Consider the following 25,667-nt stretch of genomic DNA (forward strand, 5'->3'; position numbering starts at 1 on the left):
CATTTGGAGAGACTACACTTATTTTTCCAAACCGCATAACTCCTACTCGAGACTGGACCATTTTTTCACCGATTCCTGGACGCTGGATAAAGTTATATCTTCACATATTAAAATTTGTCCATGATCTGATCATGACATACTCACATTTACTCTCTCCACTGACTTAACTAAAACTCCTAGACCTAGCTGGAAACTTCCGAGACAATTGCTCCATGATAGAGACTTTAGGGCCTCCCTCCAAAACTCTATAGTTGAATTCCTACGAATAAACAAAACTCCTCGTATGTCATCCCAAACAGTGTGGGCTGCGCTTAAAGCATACGTTAGAGGGATATGTATCAGGAGGCAGGCCGTGCTTAGACACCAGGCTTGTGCTCCTCTAGGCCTTTTAGTTTCTGAATTAAGGTCCGCGGAACTAGCGAATAAAAATTCCCCATCCTTGCCCCTAGCAGATAGAATTAAGAAACTTAGAACGCAACTAGCAGACAAGGAACTAGAAAATAAAGATGATCATTATGTTATAAGGGGTTAAAGTGAGGGGATGTGGGGTGTTAGAAAAAACCTGGTCCTTAAGTGCCTTTCCATGGAAGTCAATGGGGGACTGTGTTTTCTCTATAAATATTTATGTATCTACTCATATACATATATAGGGGTCCATTTATCATTGTGCGGATGGACATGATCCGCTATAACGAACCATGTCCGCCGCACATCGATAAATGCCCACAGCATACGCTGTCATCATTTATCATTGCACCAGCAGTTCTTGTGAACTGCTGGTGCAACGCTGCATCCTGCAGATTTGGGGGTGTCAATCAACCCGATCGTATTGGATCGGGTTGATTTTCTGCAATTTCTGTCTGCCGCCTCAAAACAGACGGACAGGTTATGGAGCAGCGGTCTTTAGAAACACGGGGCATCAAGCTGTGTATATACACATATAAACACATAAATATATGTATATATTCATATATATTTATTTATTGCCGCCCAACACTTAACAAATTGCCCCTTGCACTGCACTAGGTTGTTTGCCATGGCCGCCGTCATAAAAATGAGGCTCCCATTGGAGCCTATGGAAGCGCGCTCTCGTGAGTGCTTGGCTTGCGGCTGTACTTGTAATATCAGTGCACATTTAGGTGCGATGGTATTACTGAGTGGCGCACAAATATCGTGCTTGTGTAAGCGCAATATTGCACTCCACTTGTAATCTGGTTCTAGGTTGACTGATAGGAGCTCAGGAGCGTGCACGTGTATTTAGCAGTCTATGGGACATATTTATCAAGCTCCGTATGGAGCTTGAAGGGCCGTGTTTCCGGCGAGCCTTCTAAAGACCGCTGCTCCCTAACCTGTCCGCCTGCTCTGAGGAGGCGGACAGAAATCAACCTGATCAAATACAATCGGGTTGATTGACACCCCCTTCTAGCGGCCGATTCTGCAGGGGGCGGCATTTCACCAGGAGTTCACAAGAAGGTAATGTACTGTTAGCAGTCATACGCTTTCTATGAATAGGTTAACTAAAGTTGGTTCTTTTGGGTTTAAAGGGATATTAAACAATGCTCCTTTGGTAAAAAGAAATATGTTAAATCAAAGTAAATATAAAAAGAAAATGAACTGACTTGTATTCTTGCAGAATTAGCGCTTAGAAACTCTCAGTGTAGCCGCTGCCCCCAGTGTTTTAAGAGTAGAGGATTTTAAAAACCTAAGTTTTATTCTGTCAGTTCTGGGCATGAGCAGATCTGACTCCGTGGGGCATATTTATCAACCTCCATATGAAGTTTGAGGCCCCTTGTTTCCGGCGAGCTTGCTCCATAACTGCGCTATAACTTGTCCGCCTGCTCTGAGGCGGAGGACAGAAATCAACCCAATCGAATACAATCGGGTTGATTGACACCCCCTGCTAGCAGCTGATTGGCCGCGAATCTGCAGGGGGCGGCATTGCACCAGCAGTTCACAAGATAAATGCAGACAGCGTATGCTTCGTATCATGTCCGCTCGCACATTGATACATATGCCCCCCTGTTATCTAGTCTATTCACTAGAGGTTTTATGTCATCAGGCTAAGATAAAACTTCCTGCAAAGGCTCCTCCTCCTTGTAGGGCTGTGACAGGAAGTAAAAAACAGTGCACAAATGTAATGTAAAAAATAAATAAAGGGTGAAATCAATTTAAATAGATACATATCGCATTGCATTCTATTAAGTATAAGCAGCGGTTTAGTGCCTTTTTTATTACAGCAATGAAACAGACTTAATTCTGATTATGTTTTTCTTCTTAACTGTATAATTATAATAGATCAATGAAACAAAGTACTAAATAATAAATAAAACCATATGCTCATTTTTTTATTTATAAGGTAGGAGTCTGTATAAAGACATTTATTTTATTGTTGACCAGTATTTAGCGTGAATTTTCTATCATAAATTACATTAGACTGAAATTCATACCACGACTATACCGTGAGCGTCACACATATTACAAGCCCGAGCGCAAAATACCAGAGTTGAAAGTAAACCATGATTCATATTGTGAACTTACAAGTAACCTACAAGTTTCATGTTATACAAATCACAAATACAATGGTTATTCAGCAGGAATATTACTTACAATATAAGTATTTCTATCAATACCGTTGTACAATGTGACATTACAATTTACATGTGAGGAATTAACCTTTTCACTTCTAAAAGAACATCAAATCTTGAAACAAATCATACATTTTAGCTGGGGCATTATACAGTACGTGTGTGTATACTATACAGTACCTGTGTGTATACTATACAGTGCCTGTGTGTATACTATACAGTACGTGTGTGTATACTATACAGTACGTGTGTGTATACTATACAGTACCTGTGTGTATACTATACAGTGCCTGTGTGTATACTATACAGTACCTGTGTGTATACTATACCGTGCCTGTGTGTATACTATACAGTATATGTGTGTATACTATACAGTACCTGTGTGTATACTATACAGTGCCTGTGTGTATACTATACCGTGCCTGTGTGTATACTATACAGTACCTGTGTGTATACTATACAGTACGTGTGTGTATACTATACAGTACGTGTGTGTATACTATACAGTACCTGTGTGTATACTATACAGTGCCTGTGTGTATACTATACAGTACCTATGTGTATACTATACCGTGCCTGTGTGTATACTATACAGTATATGTGTGTATACTATACAGTACCTGTGTGTATACTATACAGTGCCTGTGTGTATACTATACAGTATATGTGTGTATACTATACAGTACCTGTGTGTATACTATACAGTACCTGTGTGTATACTATACAGTACCTGTGTATATACTATACAGTACCTGTGTGTATACTATACAGTACCTGTGTGTATACTATACAGTGCCTGTGTGTATACTATACAGTACCTGTGTGTATACTATACCGTGCCTGTGTGTATACTATACAGTATATGTGTGTATACTATACAGTACCTGTGTGTATACTATACAGTACCTGTGTGTATACTATACAGTACCTGTGTGTATACTATACAGTACGTGTGTGTATACTATACAGTACCTGTGTGTATACTATACAGTACCTGTGTGTATACTATACAGTACCTGTGTGTATACTATACAGTACCTGTGTGTATACTATACAGTACCTGTGTGTATACTATACAGTGCCTGTGTGTATACTATACCGTGCCTGTGTGTATACTATACCGTACCTGTGTGTATACTATACAGTGCCTGTGTGTATACTATACAGTACCTGTGTGTATACTATACCGTACCTGTGTGTATACTATACAGTACCTGTGTGTATACTATACCGTACCTGTGTGTATACTATACAGTGCCTGTGTGTATACTATACAGTACCTGTGTGTATACTATACAGTACCTGTGTGTGTACTATACAGTGCCTGTGTGTATAATGTGTAATTTATATGCTTTATACTGTAAAAATGTTTATCATACATTTTTCATTGTATGGTTGAATGGTTTTGGTGTATAAACAAGATTAAGGGGTACATTAAATAAACAGCGAATGCCGCTATCTACCCCCGTAGTTTCTGGCTCGCTGGAATAATAAGTTGAGAAACAGTGGTCAAAAGACCACTGCTCCTTAACGTATTCGCCACCTTTTAAGTTCGATCAGAATGATTGACACCCCCTGCTAGCGGACGATTGGCCGCAAATGTGCAGGGGGTAGCATAGCACGAGCATTTCACTAGAATATTTAGCGATGTCGGGCGGACATGATTCACTACAGCAAATCATGTCCGCCTGACATATGATAAATTGTCCCCTAAGATTACAGGATATTAATATATTGCATTAAAAAAATGGTTGTGGCTTTTCCTGTTTACAATTGTGAGCATTTCCTGCACTGTGAAACGTCTTTTGTAAAATCGCACCTTTTTTACCATTGAAACTAATCAGCCGCTTTGCAGGATCCCACTCTGTACAGTGAGAAATTACAGTTTTACAAGAAAGAGGCTCACAATATTTTTTTCACACCTGAATTGTAATTTAGGTTCTAGAGGTAAAACAATCTAATACTTTGGAATAAAGTAATTAAGTTATTATGGTTAGGTTCTGACAGTTTAGTAATCTTATACCAAAAAAGAGTTGAGGGATAAATAGAGTGCCAAAAATGTTATTCAGACAGCTGTGTCACATCGCATTAATTAGCAAGCTGATGAACACAAGAGTATCAGGCTGATATATAACCATTTTTACAAAAATGCAACAAATGTGGCACAACTGAGAAAGAGCCTTATTCTTGTTAAAAATTAGCAAAGAAGGGGGGCGTGTCTGAACTACGATCGGGAACGGACGCTTTTTCTTAAGCTCCAGTGGAATCTCGTTTAATCTGCCGGTTAAAAGAGTAGCCACACAGCTATTTCACCGTTATTGTATGCTGCACTATCACAGTTACGTGGGGCAACGCATATCATCTACACTAAGCTGTATTTGTGAAGCTGCGGCTGGAAATCAGATAAAGGAGGCCTAGTGCGGCAGCACATACTAGGCAGAGCCACCCCCTCGGATAACTAAGGTAATTTGCTACAACTGGGCAAGCTAGCGTGTATACCCGAATTCGCTCATTAACACTCCTACCATTAAAAGATAAAAGAGGAAAAGGACAATTCATAGCTACCTACGGCAATCAGGCGCCGAAAATCCACTGCGTGCTATGACCAAAAGGGCCGCCACAGAGGACATCAGCTCTCAGGACATCTTTAATAATGAGCACTGGCAAAGATTCAAAACACTTTGCGTCCTCATTGAAAATGTGCCCCAAGATTCTGCAACAGCTATAGAAGGAACCCTGGAACTAACTCTCCTAGAGGAAAATCAGCAGCGGGAAGACTATGTAGAAGCCATTGGTATCTCCTCACCCAAGATGACACAGTGAATTCAGAGACACTAAACAACATGCAAATTGGAACCATAGTCTCCAAGAAGAAAGGCTCAGCAATAATAGGGATCACCTTGGACAGCACTCCTTGCCGATTGTGACCCACAGGGGTTTTGGGGGTACCCCCAGGAAGCTAAAGCCAAGGGCCAGAAATAATACCAGCTGGAGGCTCCACTCCCTGACCATGATAACCACAGCCACCTCCTGAAGACAACCTATACCAAAGACAGGTACTCTCAAATGCCGGGTGATTTATGTTCAATTATAACCACTTGGACTTGGACTCATATTGTTTCATAGGTCCAAAAATGGCCTAATATATTGAAAAAGAAGGGGGGAAAACGAGGTATATTGTTTTATACGCATCTTAGCTCGGATATGACGCAAATGTTTGAATTACTGTCTGCAACTAATGTTATCTGTATTTCTTTTTTGACCTCAATAAAAATATTTAAAAAAAAAAATTTTGCCAAGAAATATAAAGGTGGAAGCATACCACACATGCATATCAAATAACTTTATTAGAATTTGTAAGGAGCATAAAAAAACAGTCAACCGATGCAAAGGCGCACACACACGCAGATTAAAAATGGCTTGAACACAGGGTGTTTTATAGAGAGAGTCTCCACAATTATGCTGAGTAAGCGGTTAGATTATTGCAATAAATAATGCTAAGTGGGGGGATTGCTTAATAACGACTAATTCCCAAACATGAAGAGGTTTAATAGTGCGTAGCATACCCACAAATTAAAGCACAGAGGATACTCGTAAAAAAAGCTCCTTCTATAGCGGGAGCTTGATTACATTTAATCTGACTAATAAGGTAAAAATAACATAATTTATGCTTACCTGATAAATTCCTTTCTCCTGTAGTGTAGTCAGTCCACGGGTCATCCATTACTTATGGGATTATATCTCCTCCCTAACAGGAAGTGCAAGAGGATCACCCAAGCAGAGCTGCTATATAGCTCCTCCCCTCTACGTCATACCCAGTCATTCGACCGAAACCAAACGAGAAAGGAGAAACTATAGGGTGCAGTGGTGACTGGAGTTTAATTTAAAATATAGACCTGCCGTAAAACAGGGCGGGCCGTGGACTGACTACACTACAGGAGAAAGGAATTTATCAGGTAAGCATAAATTATGTTTTCTCCTGTTAAGTGTAGTCAGTCCACGGGTCATCCATTACTTATGGGATACCAATACCAAAGCTAAAAGTACACGGATGACGGGAGGGACAGGCAGGACCTTTACACGGAAGGAACCACTGCCTGAAGAACCTTTCTCCCAAAAATAGCCTCCGAAGAAGCAAAAGTGTCAAATTTGTAAAATTTTGAAAAGGTGTGAAGTGAAGACCAAGTTGCAGCCTTGCAAATCTGTTCAACAGAGGCCTCATTTTTAAAGGCCCAAGTGGAAGCCACAGCTCTGGTAGAATGAGCTGTAATTCTTTCAGGAGGCTGCTGTCCAGCAGTCTCATAGGCTAAACGTATTATGCTACGAAGCCAGAAGGAGAGAGAGGTAGCCGAAGCCTTTTGACCTCTCCTTTGTCCAGAATAAACGACAAACAGGGAAGAAGTTTGTCGAAAATCTTTAGTTGCCTGCAAATAAAATTTCAGGGCACAGACGACGTCCAAATTGTGCAGAAGTCGTTCCTTTTTTGAGGAAGGGTTAGGGCACAGTGAAGGAACAACAATCTCTTGATTGATATTTCTGTTAGTGACTACCTTAGGTAAGAACCCAGGTTTAGTACGCAAAACTACCTTGTCTGAATGAAAAATCAGATAAGGAGAATCACAATGTAAAGCCGATAACTCAGAGACTCTTCGAGCCGAGGAAATAGCCATTAAGAACAGAACTTTCCAAGATAACAGCTTGATATCAATGGAATGAAGGGGTTCAAACGGAACACCCTGTAAAACGTTAAGAACTAAGTTTAAGCTCCATGGCGGAGCAACAGTTTTAAACACAGGCTTAATCCTGGCCAAAGCCTGACAAAAAGCCTGAACGTCTGGAACTTGAATGGCGAATCCAGCATTCTTAGCCGTAAGTTTAGTTAAGTGTACTACGGCATCGGAAATAAATGAATTAGCTAGCTTAAGGACTGTAATCTCATCCAATGTAGCTGAGCTAATGGTCTCTTCCAGAGACTCAAACCAAAATGCCGCCGCAGCCGTGACAGGCGCAATGCATGCAAGGGGTTGTAATATAAAACCTTGTTGAACAAACATTTTCTTAAGGTAACCCTCTAACTTTTTATCCATTGGATCTGAAAAAGCACAGCTATCCTCCACCGGGATAGTGGTGCGCTTAGCCAAAGTAGAAACTGCTCCCTCCACCTTAGGGACCGTCTGCCATAAGTCCCGTGTGGTGGTGTCTATTGGAAACATTTTTCTAAATATAGGAGGGGGAGAAAAAGGCACACCGGGTCTATCCCACTCCTTGTTAACAATTTCTGTAAGCCTTTTAGGTATAGAAAAAACCTCAGTACACGTCGGTACCGCAAAATATTTATCCAGCCTACATATTTTCTCTGGAATTGCAACCGTGTTACAATCATTCAGAGCCGCTAATACCTCCCCTAGCAATACACAGAGGTTCTCAAGCTTGAATTTAAAATTTGAAATGTCTGATTCCAGTTTACTTGGATCAGATCCGTCACCCACAGAATGAAGCTCTCCGTCCTCATGTTCTGCAAATTGTGACGCAGTATCAGACATGGCTCTATTATTATCAGCGCACTCTGTTCTCACCCCAGAGTGGTCACGTTTACCCCTAAATTCTGGCAATTTAGATAATACTTCAGTCATAACATTAGCCATGTCTTGCAAAGTGATTTGTATGGGCCGCCCTGATGTACTTGGCGCCACAATATCACGCACCTCCTGAGCGGGAGGCGAAGGTACTGACACGTGAGGGGAGTTAGTCGGCATAACTTCCCCCTCGTTGTCTGGTGAAATTTTCTTTACATGTACAGATTGGCTTTTATTTAAAGTAGCATCAATGCAATTAGTACACAAATTTCTATTGGGCTCCACATTGGCCTTTAAACATATTGCACAAAGAGATTCCTCTATGTCAGACATGTTTAAACAAACTAGCAATGAAACTAGCAAGCTTGGAAAATACTTTTCAAATAAATTTACAAGCAATATAAAAAAAAAACGTTACTGTGCCTTTAAGAAGCACAAAGAAACTGTCACAGTTGAAATAACAATGAACCAAATTAGTTATAGCAACCAAATTTTCACAGTAAATGCATTAAGTTAGCAAAGGATTGCACCCACCAGCAAATGGATGATTAACCCCTTAGTACCCAAAAAACGGATAACAGATTAATATAAACGTTTTATCACAGTCAAAAGCACAGTCTCACAGGTCTGCTGTGAGTGATTACCTCCCTCCCTCAAAACTAGTTTTGGAGACCCCTGGGCTCTGTAGAGACGTCCTGGATCATGGAGGAAGAAATAGGAAGACTGTGACAGAATTTTTACTGCGCAATAAAGCGCCAAAATAGGCCCCTCCCACTCATATTACAACAGTGGGGAAGCTTAGTAAACTGAATTTATTCATAATAAACGACAGCCATGTGGAAAAGTAATGCCCAAAAAAGTTTTATCACCAAGTACCTCAGAGAAAAATGATTAACATGCCAGTAAACGTTTTAAAATAAAATTATGAAATGATATTAATAAGCCTGCTGCTAGTCGCTTTCACTGCAGTGGGGCTCAATACAAATTAAATGTATACAGTATTTTCTTAGTGAAATTCCATTCCCCAGAAATACCTCAGTTTAAATATACATACATATCAGCCTGATACCAGTCGCTACTACTGCATTTAAGGCTGCACTTACATTATAACGGTATTAGCAGTATTTTCTCAGTCAATTCCATTCCTTAGAAAATAATATACTGCAACATACCTCCTTGCAGGTGAACCCTGCCCGCTGTCCCCTGTTCTGAAGTTACCTCACTCCTCAGAATGGCCGAGAACAGCAAATGGATCTTAGTTACGACCGCTAAGATCATACACAAACTCAGGTAGATTCTTCTTCTAATGCTGCCTGAGAAAAAACAACACACTCCGGTGCTGTTTAAAATAACAAACTTTTGATTGAAGATATAAAAACTAATTTTAATAACCACAGTCCTCTCACACGTCCTATCTATTAGTTAGGTGCAAGAGAATGACTGGGTATGACGTAGAGGGGAGGAGCTATATAGCAGCTCTGCTTGGGTGATCCTTTTGCACTTCCTGTTAGGGAGGAGATATAATCCCATAAGTAATGGATGACCCGTGGACTGACTACACTTAACAGGAGAAAAATATTAGTACCAAAAGAAGTCTGCAATGCAATTTTATTATTTATTTTACCCTGGCTGTACAGTCGTAGGGGCCGAATTATCAAAGTGCAAGCGGATATGATCCACTGTAGCGGATCATGTCCGCTGCAAATCGATAAATGCCGACAGCATACGCTGTCAGCATTTATCAATGCACAAGCATTCCTTGTAAAATGCTTGTGCTATGCCGCCCCTGCAGATTCTCGGCCAATCGGCCGCTAGCAGGGGGTGTCATTCAACCCGATCAGGCTGATTTCTGTCCGCCACCCCAGAGGTGGCGGACCAGTTAAGGAGCAGCGGTCTTAAGACCACTGCTTCTTAACTCATGTTTCTGGCGAGCCAACAGATACATTAGGCTTAATACAGGGCTTGATAAATCGGCCCCATTGGCTGAAATGTGCAGGACTTTACTTATCTCTGTCCTTTTCTGGCCGCTGCAAAGGAAATATCTGTAACATCAGCAACATTCAAGAGGTTTTTTTAAGCGGTGTGTCCTGAGCCTCCAACCGAATGCCCATTCTTCTAACAAAATGACAAAAGTAAATGCATTTAAAACATTTAGGTCTAGATTAGGAGTGGAGCGCTATTTCAACGTGCGCCCATAAAGGGGCAAATTTACGGGTGCACGTTAAATAACCAGCAATTACAAGTGGCTGGTTAATGCTCCTGAGAGCTTGCGGTTTCACCTTGCACTAAGCGCAGTTAACTAGTTAAAGGGCCATGATACCCAAATGTTGAAACACTTGAAAGTGATGCAGCAAAGCTGTATAAAGCTGACTAGAAAATATCACCTGAACATCTCTATGTAAAAAAGAAAGATATTTTACCTCAAAAATTCCTCAGTAGCCACATCCCATTGTAAAGGACTTCTAAGCAGCAAATCAGTATGTCTGTCCCGGGACAGCTAAGGGAGTGAGCTTCGTGCACACTCATCTTATTTGCCTATTTAGTTTAAGGAAGTTTGCTATGAAATCTCATGAGAGTTAAGTGAAATCTCATGAGATCACAGTAAAATAGTTCATGACCTCAGCACTGTTGATGCTGATTGGCTGCTGTTCATGTTTTCATTTTTTTTTTTTTTTTACCTTCAGCTGGGCAGCAGCTGAGTGTAACTTTTTGCACAGAACTTACTCTGCTGAACTGAGGAAATTGTGAGGTAAAATATCTTCCTTTTTTACATAGAGATGTTCAGGTGATATTTTCCTGTCAGCTTTTTACAGTTATACTGCATCAGTTTCAAGTGATTTAGCATATGGGTATTATGTCCCTTTAATGAAAAAAATGGCCCGCGATTGCCCCCACAATAAAGAGGACAGTACTGTAGAAATAAAAAAAAATATATGATCATCTTTATTTTTATTAAAAAAAAACTGCACAAAGCAGTTATAAGGGGTTAAAGTGACTGTGTTATTAAAAAAGCAACCCCCATTTAAAGCTAAAGCGATATTTTGTGCTCCACTTGTAATATAGCCCAAAATGTTTCCTTAATGAAAATGAAACATTATTGCAATATAAATTATTTATTTTACAGCTTTTTATTGTAAAATACATATAAAAAATGTGCTTGTTTGACTTTCTACAAGGGTGGTTTGGGGTTAATATTTTAAGGCAATTTATGTGAGCTTTTGTTTACTTTTCCCTCCCTCCCTAAGCTTCTATGATGTCACATCATTTTAAAAGGTGGCTGATCAGTTTTGCATCAACAATCATGATAAGCAAATCATTCTTTGCATTAGTAGCCAAGTTGAATCAGTGCTAAACCACCTTAAGGGAATACAAGAGTGGAGGCTACTCCAGTCTGCATATGTGCATACAGACGGCTAGATTACGAGTTTTGCGTTTAGGCTTAAAAAGCAGCGTTAGCTGGTCCTAACGCTGCTTTTTAACGCCCGCTGGTATTACAAGTCTTGCAGGTACAGGTGTACCGCTCACTTTTTTGGCCAGACTTGGAAATACAGCAAATCCACTTACGTAAATTGCATATCCTCTTTTTTTCAATGGGACTTGCATAGCGCCGGTATTACGAGTGTGCCAAAAAGTGAGCGGTAGACCCTCTCCTTTCAAGACTGGTACCGCATTTTAAAGTCAGTAGTTAAGAGTTTTACACTACAACGCCATAGCATAAAACTCTTAACTAAAGTGCTAAAAATTACACTAACACCCATAAACTACCTATTAACCCCTAAACCGAGGCCCTACCACATCGCAAACACTAAAAGAAAAATTTTAACCCCTAATCTGCCGAACTGGACATCGCCGCCACTATAATAAATATATTAACCCCTAAACCGCCACACTCCCGCCTCGCAAACACTAGTTAAATATTATTAACCCCTAATCTGCCATCCCTAACATCGCCACCACCTACCTACATGTAGAATCTGCTAACTTTTTAGTTACTATTTCCACACTAATATTACCTTTAGCTTAGGAAATCAGGACGCTGCTTGATGAAATTATTTCTTTTATTAGACAGAAAATAAGTATTTACATAGAAACATGTTGCTAACTAATGTAAGGGAAGGAAAGGGAAGTTGGAAAAGGGGAGAGGGAGAGATGGAAGGAGAGAGGTGAGTGAGAAGAGAGAGCTTGCTTAGCCTACAATGGCAACTAACTTATATAGTCATTCATTCTTTCTCACAGCCCAGCCCACACTCTATAAATTCTTCAGAGACCAGATGACATCATTAGATCAGGGGGGTAGAATGTGACGTCCTTATGCTGTTGGTGATAGGAACTGAGATAAAATCAGGGCCTTGTACACCATCTGTGCTGAAATGCTAAAATGTTTGTAAGGGTTGTAAAATGTCTTAGTGAATCCTGTGGTATCCTTCTGATCTATTGTTTACATCAGATCTCCAACTGGTTTCCACTTGTCTTGTCACCTCTGAACTGGAACTGTAGGTCAGTGTGCATTTAACCCTTTGTATAGACAAATGTCCCTTAGCATTTCATTATTCAATAATGTCCATGGAAATAACAGTCTGATATTAAAGTTAGGTGTGTTCATAAAATACAACATTCCCCTCTTTGATCATTAAATCACTTATGATCATAACGTTGTACTGCTCACTTTATAGTTTCTTCTGTGAGTGGGGCAACCTGAAATAAAACCATTCATTCGCATCCATACTCTAAATAAATACTAAAATACAATCCCCTTACAATGTGTAGCACATTCTAACAATCACATTATGAATATGATGATTAGATCAATTTTACAAATACAATATATATTTTTCCCGGTTAGAATTAACAATAATCTGAGATGTATATCAAATCATCGGCATATTTAGAGTAATTATACATATGATACAAATTAATTATTACATATCACACACAATCTTAATGACTACTACTAGGAGTAGTGCTCGAACTTTGCTAATTATTCTCTAGCACATTGTGAGATTTGAATGTTATACATATGTGACAGATTATAATTTATTAATACAAAATACTTGCTATCTGAGGTCATAAACAAAACGTAGCCTATAGCTTTGCAAAACATGTATACTAATGTCATTTTAACATTAAATCATAGTATCATTATCTGCTTCAAGGCATGCACACAGTCTTATAATCTACTGGTCAGCACTTAAACCTATAAGTAGACAATGTTATACTCTTTAAACATAACTGGCTTATGAAAAAAAAATTACTGAAAACCATTGTGGCAAAACAGATTTAAAAATAAAAAAAAACTAATACGGAAGCATTTAAAAAAAATGTTACCTATTGTGATAAAAAAAAACAAAAAGAGAGAAAAAATAAAAATGTGCCTAAAAATACAAAAATGTTAGTGAATAAAAAATGTCCTTAAAAATAAAAAATGTCCTCAAAAATACAAAAATGGTAGTGAAGGGATCCCCCGTTTGGTTCCTTGATAGAAAAGGAACCATATTACAAAAAATAACAATAATTCATTTTAAACATATAAAACAGAGACAACACAGAACAAACACAACATAAAAACAGTACGCCACACAAAACATGTTGCTGTTCTCTTTAAATATAACAGCGTTCTTAAATAACTAAATTTGGATTTTGCATTAAATTATCCAATTTAAAATATCTAGTCTTCTCTACAGTAAATGATTTGTGCTTCTTTGGGTGATGGTATAGGTTGCTTCTGTAAGTAATCAGAATTGTTAGTTCATGACATTAATAACACAAACAAAATAACATAGACATATAAAACAGTACTTGAAACCATGACTTTTAAAATAAACTGGTTATGATCAATTGTTTTCAAACAATTCATTGTGACTATATTACATTTATGTAACTGATGAGCTCATCATAAAGTACCACGTGGTCTTTAAGAAAAAGGGGGAAATGCATTTCTTTATACTATAAACATTTTATTCATGGATAGCAACAACCTGTGAATAAAAATAAACAATTACAAAATTCTTAATTTCTAGAAGTAGACTGTACAAAGTTCACTTCTCTTCAAGTAATAGCCCTAAAAAAAGAAACATAGCATTAATATAGACATAAATACAAAGTAAATAAATGAAACAAAATAAATCTCTACTTGCCTATAGTAAAAATCTACCATCACTATACATGGAATACCTGGTAATAGAATGTAGAGAATAGAGACAGATTTCTGCAATTAATTGGCAATATACACAGGCTGAGCTAAATTCAATATCAATAGATGCATTGCCAATTGTGTATAATTAAACAGTGCCCAAAATGGCCAGTTTATGTAAGGCATCTGAAATGGAACATTTGTCCCTTCTTTTTTAGATGGGGGCTCTTTGCAAGTTTCCTCCCTAGTAGGTTCTTCTATTATTTCTTTCTTTGTTAAAGAAGATATATTCTGTTCCTTTTCACCTTCAAATATAGCACTGTATTTTCCTTCCTTACTTAAATATGATATTTTGTTCTGCCTCATAATGTAATTTTTATTCCTGATATCTCTCATTGATGTCACACATTCCCTCATGATGTGCCCAAACTTTCCACATTTAAAACAACGTCTCAAAAATCTCTGCTTTCCCTGACTCTCAGTTAGCATAGATATATTATTATGAGTAGCATTCTTATGCGTTGAGTCTTTAAACCAGTCTTTAAGTATATTAACAAAGTTTGTATAGGAGCTGGCATTTCTAAGAGTGATTCTTGCACTACTGTCAATTAATGTGCATTTATTTGCCATAGAATGCAGAAAATCTGCATCATCTGGGGACATGTTGTGGCAGTCATAAGTTATCTTATACAGTGCAAGGTACTCGGTGCAAAACAAAATCGGGTCATCTCCTTCCTTTAAACTTGCATTTGCTATGGCACTGGTACCTCTGGCATCACGACAACACATAACATACTGTAATTCCTTTAATCTGTCCCCTGAATTTCCCCAGTTTGCATCAATATCAGGAGACACTCCTTTATAGGTGCCTACTGGTGCCCTTAGCTGTGCAGCTACTTGTGATGGCAACCAGGCCCTAAGCAAAGCACAGGCATCTCTGTTGCCTAAATTATACTGAGTAATAACAGCTTCTAACTTATTAGAAAGGATTACAGGTGGTGTGGAGGTATCAAAGTGACCTAAAATATGGCACAAATTATTACGGTCTTGTATTGTAAGGGGGGCAGAGTTACTATGATTATTTACTTTAGTCTGTAATTGAGGGTTACTTTGTCTGCATTCTTTTTGAGGAGTTAGAGTAGAGGGGACCTGGTTTAAAGTTAACAAAGAACTGTCAGGAATGTTAGGGGTTTGTCCATCTAGTTCTATAGTTTGACTTTCATTACCATCTACTTCTAAAGGACACACATGTGCTAGACTACTCCTGTAACAGTTGCATTTGTCTTGTATCCCCTGTGCTTTAAGAGACAAGATACATTGTTCCTTATTTAAAAGCTGTGATTCAGACTCCCATAAATCTGCCTTAAGTGATGCAATAACATTCTCTCTCTGCATTTCCTTTTGTTCCATACATGTTACTAATTGTTCTCCCATGCCACACCTCACTTCACATTCATTAAGCCTCTCTTGTAGCTCAGCATTCAGTTTAGTAAGTTTGTCTATCTCTTCACTCAGTGTATCACACTCACATCTCTTTTCAGAGTGACTAGCAACAGCCATAATAGATTGACCAAGTTTATCCAGCTGTTCTATGATATCAGTTCTTTCTGCCTTCCATTCCAACTCTTTCTGTTCAGCAATCTCTTTTATTCTTAGAAACATACTCAGTAAATTACATAGCTCTCTTTTTTCTATGTCTTTCTGAAACAGTTTTCTACTTAGTTCATTATTGTGCTTTTCACATTGTTTAATTACATTATAAAACTGACGTGTCAATGGATCTTCTGCACATGTAATAAATGTGACAGAGGCATATTTCTTAATGTATTTCTCAACCAGTTCCATTCTTATTAACAATACACACACCAGATTCACACAACACACTATACACAGTACAGATGTACACAATGATCACACAACACACTATACACAGTACAGATGTACACAATGATCACACAACACACTATACACAGTACAGATGTACACACTGATCACACAACACACTATACACAGTACAGATGTACACACTGATCACACAACACACTATACACAGTACTTATGTACACACTCACAAGTACACATCTAACATCAACAAACCTTTTGCATTATTAGCCTAAAATCTAGACCTAGAGGGATCTCCTTTTGAGCTGCATGTAAAACTGGGCTATGCCTATTACACTTTACCCTCAGAGATGTCTGTTTACTCTCTTGTTTTCAGATTTTAGTAAACTTAATTCAGCAAGAAACAATTAATACATTTACTTTTCTGTAGCATACAGGAACATAACATAAAGAAACATATACTTACGGTACTTGCAGCTTTCTCACTACACAGTGTCTTGTAGATCTGCACACTTCCCACTCAGATAGGTCCGGTCTGGCCTCTATTCACAAAGAGTTCTTGCAGCTCCAGTACTTCAGTTTAGCAAATTCAGCTGTAGTTCAACGTGGAATTAGTGATTTATCCACGTCCCGTCTGGGGTGCCAAATGTAGAATCTGCTAACTTTTTAGTTACTATTTCCACACTAATATTACTTTTAGCTTAGGAAATCAGGACGCTGCTTGATGAAATTATTTCTTTTATTAGACAGAAAATAAGTATTTACATAGAAACACGTTGCTAACTAATGTAAGGGAAGGAAAGGGAAGTTGGAAAAGGGGAGAGGGAGAGATGGAAGGAGAGAGGTGAGTGAGAAGAGAGAGCTTGCTTAGCCTACAATGGCAACTAACTTATATAGTCATTCATTCTTTCTCACAGCCCAGCCCACACTCTATAAATTCTTCAGAGACCAGATGACATCATTAGATCAGGGGGGTAGAATGTGACGTCCTTAGGCTGTTGGTGATAGGAACTGAGATAAAATCAGGGCCTTGTACACCATCTGTGCTGAAATGCTAAAATGTTTGTAAGGGTTGTAAAATGTCTTAGTGAATCCTGTGGTATCCTTCTGATCTATTGTTTACATCAGATCTCCAACTGGTTTCCACTTGTCTTGTCACCTCTGAACTGGAACTGTAGGTCAGTGTGCATTTAACCCTTTGTATAGACAAATGTCCCTTAGCATTTCATTATTCAATAATGTCCATGGAAATAACAGTCTGATATTAAAGTTAGGTGTGTTCATAAAATACAACACTACATTTATTAACCCCTAATCTGCCTCCCCTAACGTCGCCGCCACTATATTAAAGTTATTTACCCCTAAATCTGTCTAACCCTAACAACCCCTAACTTAAATATAATTAAAATAAATCTAACTAAAAATTCCTATCATTAACTAAATTATTCCTATTTAAAACTAAATACTTACCTGTAAAATAAACCCTAAGCTAGCTACAATATAACTAATAGTTACATTGTATCTAGCTTAGGGTTTATTTTTATTTTACAGGCAAGTTTGTATTTATTTTAACTAGGTAGAATAGTTACTAAATAGTTATTAACTATTTAATAACTACCTAACTAAAATAAATACAAAAGTACCTGTAAAATAAAACCTAACCTAAGTTACAATTACACCTAACACTACACTATAATTAAATAAATTAACTAAATTAAATACAATTAAATAAATTACATACAATTACCTAAATTAAATTAAAGTACAAAACCCCCCCACTAAATTACAGAAAATAATAAACAAATTACAGAAATGTAAACTAATTACACCTAATCTAATAGCCCTATTAAAATAAAAAAGCCCCCCCCAAATAAAAAAAAAACCTAGCCTAAACTAAACTATCAATAGCCCTTAAAAGGGCCTTTTGCGGGGCATTGTCCCAAAGTAATCAGCTCTTTTACCTGTAAAAAATCAAACAAACAACCCCCCCAACAGTAAAACCCACCACCCACACAACCAACCCCCCAAATAAAAACCTATCTAAAAAAACCTAAGCTCCCCTTTGCCCTGAAAAGGGCATTTGGATGGGCATTGCCCTTAAAAGGGCAGTTAGCTCTTTTGCCGCCCAAAGTCCCTAACCTAAAAATAAAACCCACCCAATACACCCTTAGAAAAACCTCCGGCGCGGAGCTGGTCCATCTTCAAGACATCCGACGTGGAGCATCCTCTTCATCTGACTACTAACACAGAAATGAAGGTACCTTTAAGTGACGTCATCCAAGATGGCGTCCCTTAGATTCCGATTGGCTGATAGAATTCTATCAGCCAATCGGAATTAAGGTAGAAAAAATCCTATTGGCTGATGCAATCAGCCAATAGGATTGAAGTTCAATCCTATTGGCTGATCCAATCAGCCAATAGGATTGAGCTCGCATTCTATTGGCTGTACTCCCCTTTGCCCTGAAAAGGGCATTTGGATGGGCATTGCCCTTAAAAGGGCAGTTAGCTCTTTTGCCGCCCAAAGTCCCTAACCTAAAAATAAAACCCACCCAATACACCCTTAGAAAAACCTAACACTAACCCCCTGAAGATCAACTTACTGGGAGACGTCTTCATCCAAGCCGGGCGAAGTGGTCCTCCAGACGGGCAGAAGTCTTCATCCAAGCCTGGCAGAAGTGGTCCTCCAGACGGCATCTTCTATCTTCATCCATCCGGCGCGGAGCTGGTCCATCTTCAAGACATCCGACGTGGAGCATCCTCTTCATCTGACTACTAACACAGAAATGAAGGTACCTTTAAGTGACGTCATCCAAGATGGCGTCCCTTAGATTCCGATTGGCTGATAGAATTCTATCAGCCAATCGGAATTAAGGTAGAAAAAATCCTATTGGCTGATGCAATCAGCCAATAGGATTGAAGTTCAATCCTATTGGCTGATCCAATCAGCCAATAGGATTGAGCTCGCATTCTATTGGCTGTACTACTTTAATTCCGATTGGCTGATAGAATTCTATCAGCCAATTGGAATCTAAGGGACGCCATCTTGGATGACATCACTTAAAGGTACCTTCATTCTGTGTTAGTCGTCGGATGAAGAGGATGCTCCGCGTCGGATGTCTTAAAGATGGACCCGCTCTGGATGGATGAAGATAGAAGATGCCGTCTGGATGAAGACTTCTGCCCGTCTGGAGGACCACTTCTGCCCGGCTTGGATGAAGACTTCTGCCATTCTGGAGGACCACTTTGCCCGACTTAGATCAAGACGTCTCCCGGTAAGTCGATCTTCAGGGGGTTAGTGGTTTTTTTAGTGTTTTTTTTAGTGTTTTTTTAAGGGTGTATTGGGTGGTTTTATTTTTAGGTTAGGGACATTGGGCGGCAAAAGAGCTAACTGCCTTTTTAAGGGCAATGCCCATCCAAATGCCCTTTTCAGGGCAATGGGGAGCTTAGATTTTTTTAGATAGGTTTTTATTTGGGGGGTTGGTTGTGTGGGTGGTGGGTTTTACTGTTGGGGGGGTTGTTTGTATTTTTTTTTTACAGGTAAAATAGCTGATTACTTTGGGGCAATGCCCCGCAAAAGGCCCTTTTAAGGGCTATTGGTAGTTTAGTTTAGGCTAGGGTTTTTTTTATTTTGGGGGGCTTGTTTTATTTTAATAGGGCTATTAGATTAGGTGTAATTAGTTTAAATTTCTGTAATTTGTTTATTATTTTCTGTAATTTAGTGGGGGGGGGGGGGTTGTACTTTAGCTAATTTAATTTAATTTAGGTAATTGAATGTAATTTATTTAATTGTATTTAATTTAGTTAATTTATTTAATCATAGTGTAGTGTTAGGTGTAATTGTAACTTAGGTAAGGTTTTATTTTACAGGTACTTTTGTATTTATTTTAGCTAGGTAGTTATTAAATAGTTAATAACTATTTAGTAACTATTCTACCTAGTTAAAATAAATACAAACTTGCCTGTAAAATAAAAATGAACCCTAAGCTAGATACAATGTAACTATTAGTTATATTGTAGCTAGCTTAGGGTTTATTTTACAGGTAAGTATTTAGTTTTAAATAGGAATAATTTAGTTAATGATAGCAATTTTATTTAGATTTATTTAAATTATATTTAAGTTAGGGGGTGTTAGTGTTAGGGTTAGACTTAGGTTTAGGGGTTAATAACTTTAATATAGTGGCGGCGACGTTGGGGGCGGCAGATTAGGGGTTAATAAGTGTAGGTAGCTGGCAGCGACATTGGGGGTTAATAAATATAATATATGTGTCGGCGATGTTGGGGGCAGCAGATTAGGGGTTCATAAGTATAATGTAGGTGGCGGCGGTGTCCGGAGCTGCAGATTAGGGGTTAATAATATAATGCAGGTGGCGGCGATGCCGGTGGCGGCAGATTAGGGGTTAATAAGTGTAAGATTAGGGGTGTTTAGACTCGGGGTTCATGTTAGGGTGTTAGGTGTAAACATAAATTTTATTTCCCCATAGGAATCAATGGGGCTGCGTTAGGGAATTTTACTCTGTTTTTTGGCAGGTATTAGACTTTTTTTCAGCCGGCTCTCCCCGTTGATTCCTATGGGGAAATTGTGCACGAGCACGTTACACCAGCTCTCCGCTGACTTAAGCAGCGCTGGTATTGGAGTGCGGTAATGAGCAAAATTTTGCTCAACGCTCACTTCTTGTCTTTAACGACAGGTTTGTAAAAACCCGTAATACCAGCGCTGTAGGTAAGTGAACGGTGAGGGAAAACTGCTCGTTAGCACCGCAAAAGCCTCTAACGTAAAACTCGTAATCTAGGTGAGAGTTTGTGCTATATCTGAATATTATATATATATATATATGTGTGTGTATTTATTTATCTATATATGTATTTACAGATATATACACATATAAACATATGTATACATATATATATATGTAGGCATTGGAGCCCTTTGCAGTCAAGTAGATGAAAAATCATATTCATGCAATATTTATATTTAATAAAGGGCTAGATAGTGAGGCGCAAATGGTTTTGCGCTAGCATAATTGTGTTTTCGCAAGTCATTTTCATTGCACTGATAGTACAAGTGGAGCTTCAATCCTTACCGCAATCTCAGAGCTGTGGTTAACGGTTTTCCCAAACAAAAAAGTTGCACAAAACATTTAAAATTGGGGCCGATTTATCAAGCCTTGTATGATCGAATACGATAGGGTTGATTGACACCCCCTGCTAGCGGACGATTGGCCGCAAATCTGCAGGGGGCGGCATTACACCAGCAGTTCTCAAGAACTGCTGATTCAATGGTAAATGCTGAGAGTGTATGCTGTCTGCATTTATCGATGTGCAGCGGACATGATCCGCAATATCGGATCATGTCCACTCGCACTATGATAATTAGGCCTCTATATATCTGTGGTTCATCTATCTATCTCTGGCTGGCTGTCTATCTCTCTGTCTGTTGTCTGTCTATCTTTCCATCTCTCTGTCTGTTTGTCTATCTCTCTGTTTGTCTATCTATTTATCTGTCTGTCTATTTTCTGTCTGTGTGTGTGTGTATATCTATCTAGGCACTGTCTAATACTCTAGTCTACTATAATAACAATTTGTGGTACATTAAATTAAAAACAGGAACCTACCAAAACATTATAAATAGCTAGTAAATTCTTAATTATATTTTTTAAAAATATGAATGTATCGTACAAGTCTTAGTAAAAAAGATACAAAAAAACAGCCTTCCAGACACATCAGAGTTCTAGTCACAAGTAAATATGCATAAATGCCTGAGATATGGTGATTAATAAAGCATTTATTTCAGACAAGATAACCAGTCCTGGTATTATCTGTTGTTTGCTTTTATGTTTCTAAATACTGAATTCTTGTGGCTAATAATTGTCCTGCTCAGGCTGCAGTGTTAATCCCAGACGTTATTTAGCACTCTGATTAATGAGAAGCTGTGGGTAACAGGAAGGTGTTGTTTATTCCATCATGTCTGCTGACCTCTCACCTACTTCCCAGGGGACACCCCCCCCCCCCCTCGCTGTACAGAAATGCGTATAACGCAGTCTCGCACTGAGGCAGCAGGAGGGCTGGTAAAGCAGATAACAAAATGGTAGCTGACATGTAACCACAGCTACTCGCCACACTCTTCAGAACATCTACTTAAATCTAAAGAGCTAAATCCGCACACAAACCAGGAGCAAAACCCACAGCTCACAGACACCTAATATTTTATACCAGTTTATCACCGGCCACATCTGTTGTGTATTGCAGGTTCACTTGCATGCCACTACCCAGAATGCTTAGCTGCAGTGGGGCAGAATACAAGTGGCGCTAATTTTTTATGCTTGCGCGTTAACACCGCTGGAAGTAAAGTTTTAATGTGGGCGGGTTAGAGTGCAAATTACAAGTTGAAAGTAAAAAGTTTTCGCAACCCGATGCACACTACCTTCAGGACTTTGGATATCGAAACTGCATTAAATTCTTGTGCAATAACCTGACACTGCGTCAGATCAACTGTGATAAAGCAAAAGGTTGTTATGAATATTTCACATTCCAATGTTCTTCACATAGAAGAAAATGTTATTTTTTGTTTTAAATATATATTTCTATATAAAAATCTGATTATTTGTTTTGTAAAATATATATTTATACATATATATATATATATATATATATATATATATACACACACATATATATATATATATATATATATATATATATATATATGTGTGTGTATATATATATATATATAATTATATAAAGGTATAAATATATACATATATATAATTCCAGAACAAAAGTGCACTCAGGATTTTCCAGAAAAAAGTCAGCTTTATTGGATGACGTTTCAGGGATATCCCTTTCATCAGATCAATTTTTGATCTGATGAGAGTGATATCATATCCCTGAAACGTCATCCAATAAAGCTGACTTTTTGGAAAATCCTGAGAGTGCACTTTTGTTCTGGAATTATTACTTGCTTACTTGCACCCAGGTGGCTGATCTTGTGCACTTTTTCTAGTTTGGGAGTACGGCTACGTCGCCGACTAAGATTAACTTCGTCCTGAAGAAGGCTCATATGGATTTTTCATATGTTTTCTACCATGTTTTTTTTTACAACAGGAAATTAAACATTTGTGTGTTATCATGTTCTTGGACAGACCAGACTGTCTGTTGCACACGCATTCTGTCCGAGAAACTTTAAAAGCACGTCGGGGGGGGGGGGGGGTGACCCATGGTTAGGTTTCCAGAGGCGGTTGCGGCCCTCGAGGCTCTGATTAGAACAGAACTCTCTGGAGCGTATCTGCCCTCGGCCGTTAATGCATGATCGGATTGGTCCATGTCTCCGTGAGGTCATTGGAGGCACAACCAATCGGATAAGATCATGCATTAACAGCCGGGGGCAGATACGCTCCAGAGAGTTCTGTTCTAATCAGAGCCTCGGGCACTGCAACCGCCTCTGGGAACCTAACCATGGGTCCCACCCCCCACGACTTGCCCTCCAGACCGCGATCACATCCCTAAGCACCATTGGCTTCAGGACAGCCAAACGGCTATGACTTTGTATTCCATCTTAACAGCGCCATAACGGCACTAAAAGGTTAATTTCCTGTTGTTGTAACAAAACATGGTACAAAACTTATGAAAAATCCATATATGAAATATAAAAACATTGTACAACATATAAGTGTAATCCAAAATAAAAATGTTTAATTTACTGCTGGTTTGTTTTCCTAGCATTACCCGGGTAAAGCCCATTATAAGATATATATTTGAGTGTAACTTTATTTTAATGTATTTTTGATACAATAGTTCTTGTATGTATGAGTAGTCTTGTGCTGTAATGGAGTGAACTTGGTGCTAATAGTATATTGGGGCTATTTAAAGGGACAGTACAGTCAAAAATAAACATTAAAGGGACAGTCTACTCCAGAATTTGTATTGTTTAAAAAGATAGATAATCCCTTTATTACCCATTCCAAAATTTTGCATAACCAACACTGTTATATTAATATACTTTACCTCTGTGATTACTTTGCGCACAATTATGTAATCGCAATCCACATGTTTCAAAAGAATGTGTGGAATGCTATTACGTAATTAAAAGCATGTGTACATCTTTGGTAAGTTTAAAAAATGCAAAACATCCTGTTGAATAATTATATATATATATATATGTGTGTGTGTGTGTGTGATCAAGGACATGCATGGCCGTATGGTGATTATGACGTACGTTAGTAAGAACGTTGTGTGATTGTATAAGATCGTCAAAATTTGTTTCTTTTAAATGCGCATGCCCACATGTCCGTGGACGCTACTTGACAATAAAGGATAGGATAATCAGGCAGTCCGTTGAAATTTGCTACCAAATGATGTGCACATGCTTTTAATTACATAATCGCATTCCACAGATTCTTTTGAAATATATGTGGAGTGTGATTACGTTTTTGTGCGCATGCGCACATTGAGGTAGCAAAATTTGATAAAGGAGCAAAATCCGACAGAACACCGGCAACCCCAGATGAGAAATCAGCAGCAGTGGTAACTCACTTTCAGACTCTGAGACGATGAATCGAACAACTGCCTGATTATCATCTATCACTTTCTGTGTAAAGTAACAATGAAATCATTAACAGAAAGTGAGGTTAATGAAAGCTCTGGTATGTGACAGTCACACTGAGCCAAGTCATGTGCCAGCCACGGTCAGTAACGAAGTGAATGACATGCTCTCATGCTAATGGCTCTGTGCACTACTTTACATAATCACTGCATAGTATGAAGCCAGATCAGACAATCCGCAGTAAAGAAACTGTTACTGAATTTGCTTTCTGGTCTCTCTAGGGGTTAATATTCCTTTTGGTCAGGGCGTGCTGGTGTAGTAATAAATATTAACCCCTTGCTGCCTTAGAGGACTGAAACACAGGGAGGTCTGGGGTTAATATTCCTTTTGGTCAGGGCGTGCTGGTGTAGTAATAAATATTAACCCCTTGCTGCCTTAGAGGGCTGAAGCACAGGAAGGTCTAGGGTTAATGTTCCTTTTTGTCAGGGCGTGCTGGTGTAGTAATAAATATTAACCCCTTGCTGCCTTAGAGGGCTGAAGCACAGGAAGGTCTAGGGTTAATGTTCCTTTTTGTCAGGGCGTGCTGGTGTAGTAATAAATATTAACCCCTTGCTGCTTTGGAGGACTGAAGCACAGGGAGGTCTTGGGCTAATGTTCCTTTTGGTCCGGGCATTTGTATTAATAACTATTAACCCCTTGCTGTCTTAGAGGGCTGAAGCACAGGGAGGTCTGGGGTTAATATTCCTTTATGTCCGGGCGTTCAGGTGTATTAATAAATATTAACCCTTTGCTGCCTTAGAGGGCTGAAGCACAGGGAGGTCTGGGGTTAATAATCTTTTTGGTCTGGGCATTTGTATTAATAACTATTAACCCCTTGCTGTCTTAGAGGACTGAAGCACAGGGAGGCCTAGGGTTAATGTTTCTTTTGGTCAGGGCGTGCTGGTGTATTACCTCTTAACCCTTTGCTGCCTTTAAGGGCTGAAGCACAGGGAGGT

At 38.8% G+C, this 25,667-nt stretch overlaps 2 protein-coding genes across 4 annotated transcripts in view; one reads left to right on the forward strand and one right to left on the reverse strand.

The window, feature by feature from the left end:
• The window catches only part of KBTBD12 (kelch repeat and BTB domain containing 12), a 247,290-nt gene that overhangs the window by 212,735 nt on the left and 8,888 nt on the right, over positions 1 to 25,667 (forward strand). The window lies entirely within an intron of this gene.
• On the reverse strand, positions 12,202 to 16,289 carry LOC128666316 (posterior protein-like). The gene has a single exon (XM_053720832.1). The coding sequence runs from the start codon at positions 16,134 to 16,136 to the stop codon at positions 14,373 to 14,375; it is 1,764 nt and encodes a 587-aa protein (XP_053576807.1). The 5' UTR covers positions 16,137 to 16,289; the 3' UTR covers positions 12,202 to 14,372.

This window comes from Bombina bombina, chromosome 7 (assembly GCF_027579735.1).
Source record: "Bombina bombina isolate aBomBom1 chromosome 7, aBomBom1.pri, whole genome shotgun sequence".
Lineage (NCBI taxonomy): Eukaryota > Metazoa > Chordata > Amphibia > Anura > Bombinatoridae > Bombina > Bombina bombina.

What these genes read in the sequence shown, in the direction of transcription:
- LOC128666316 (XM_053720832.1), bottom strand. Translation starts at nt 16,136, where the DNA reads ATGGAACTGGTTGAGAAATACATTAAGAAATATGCCTCTGTCACATTT.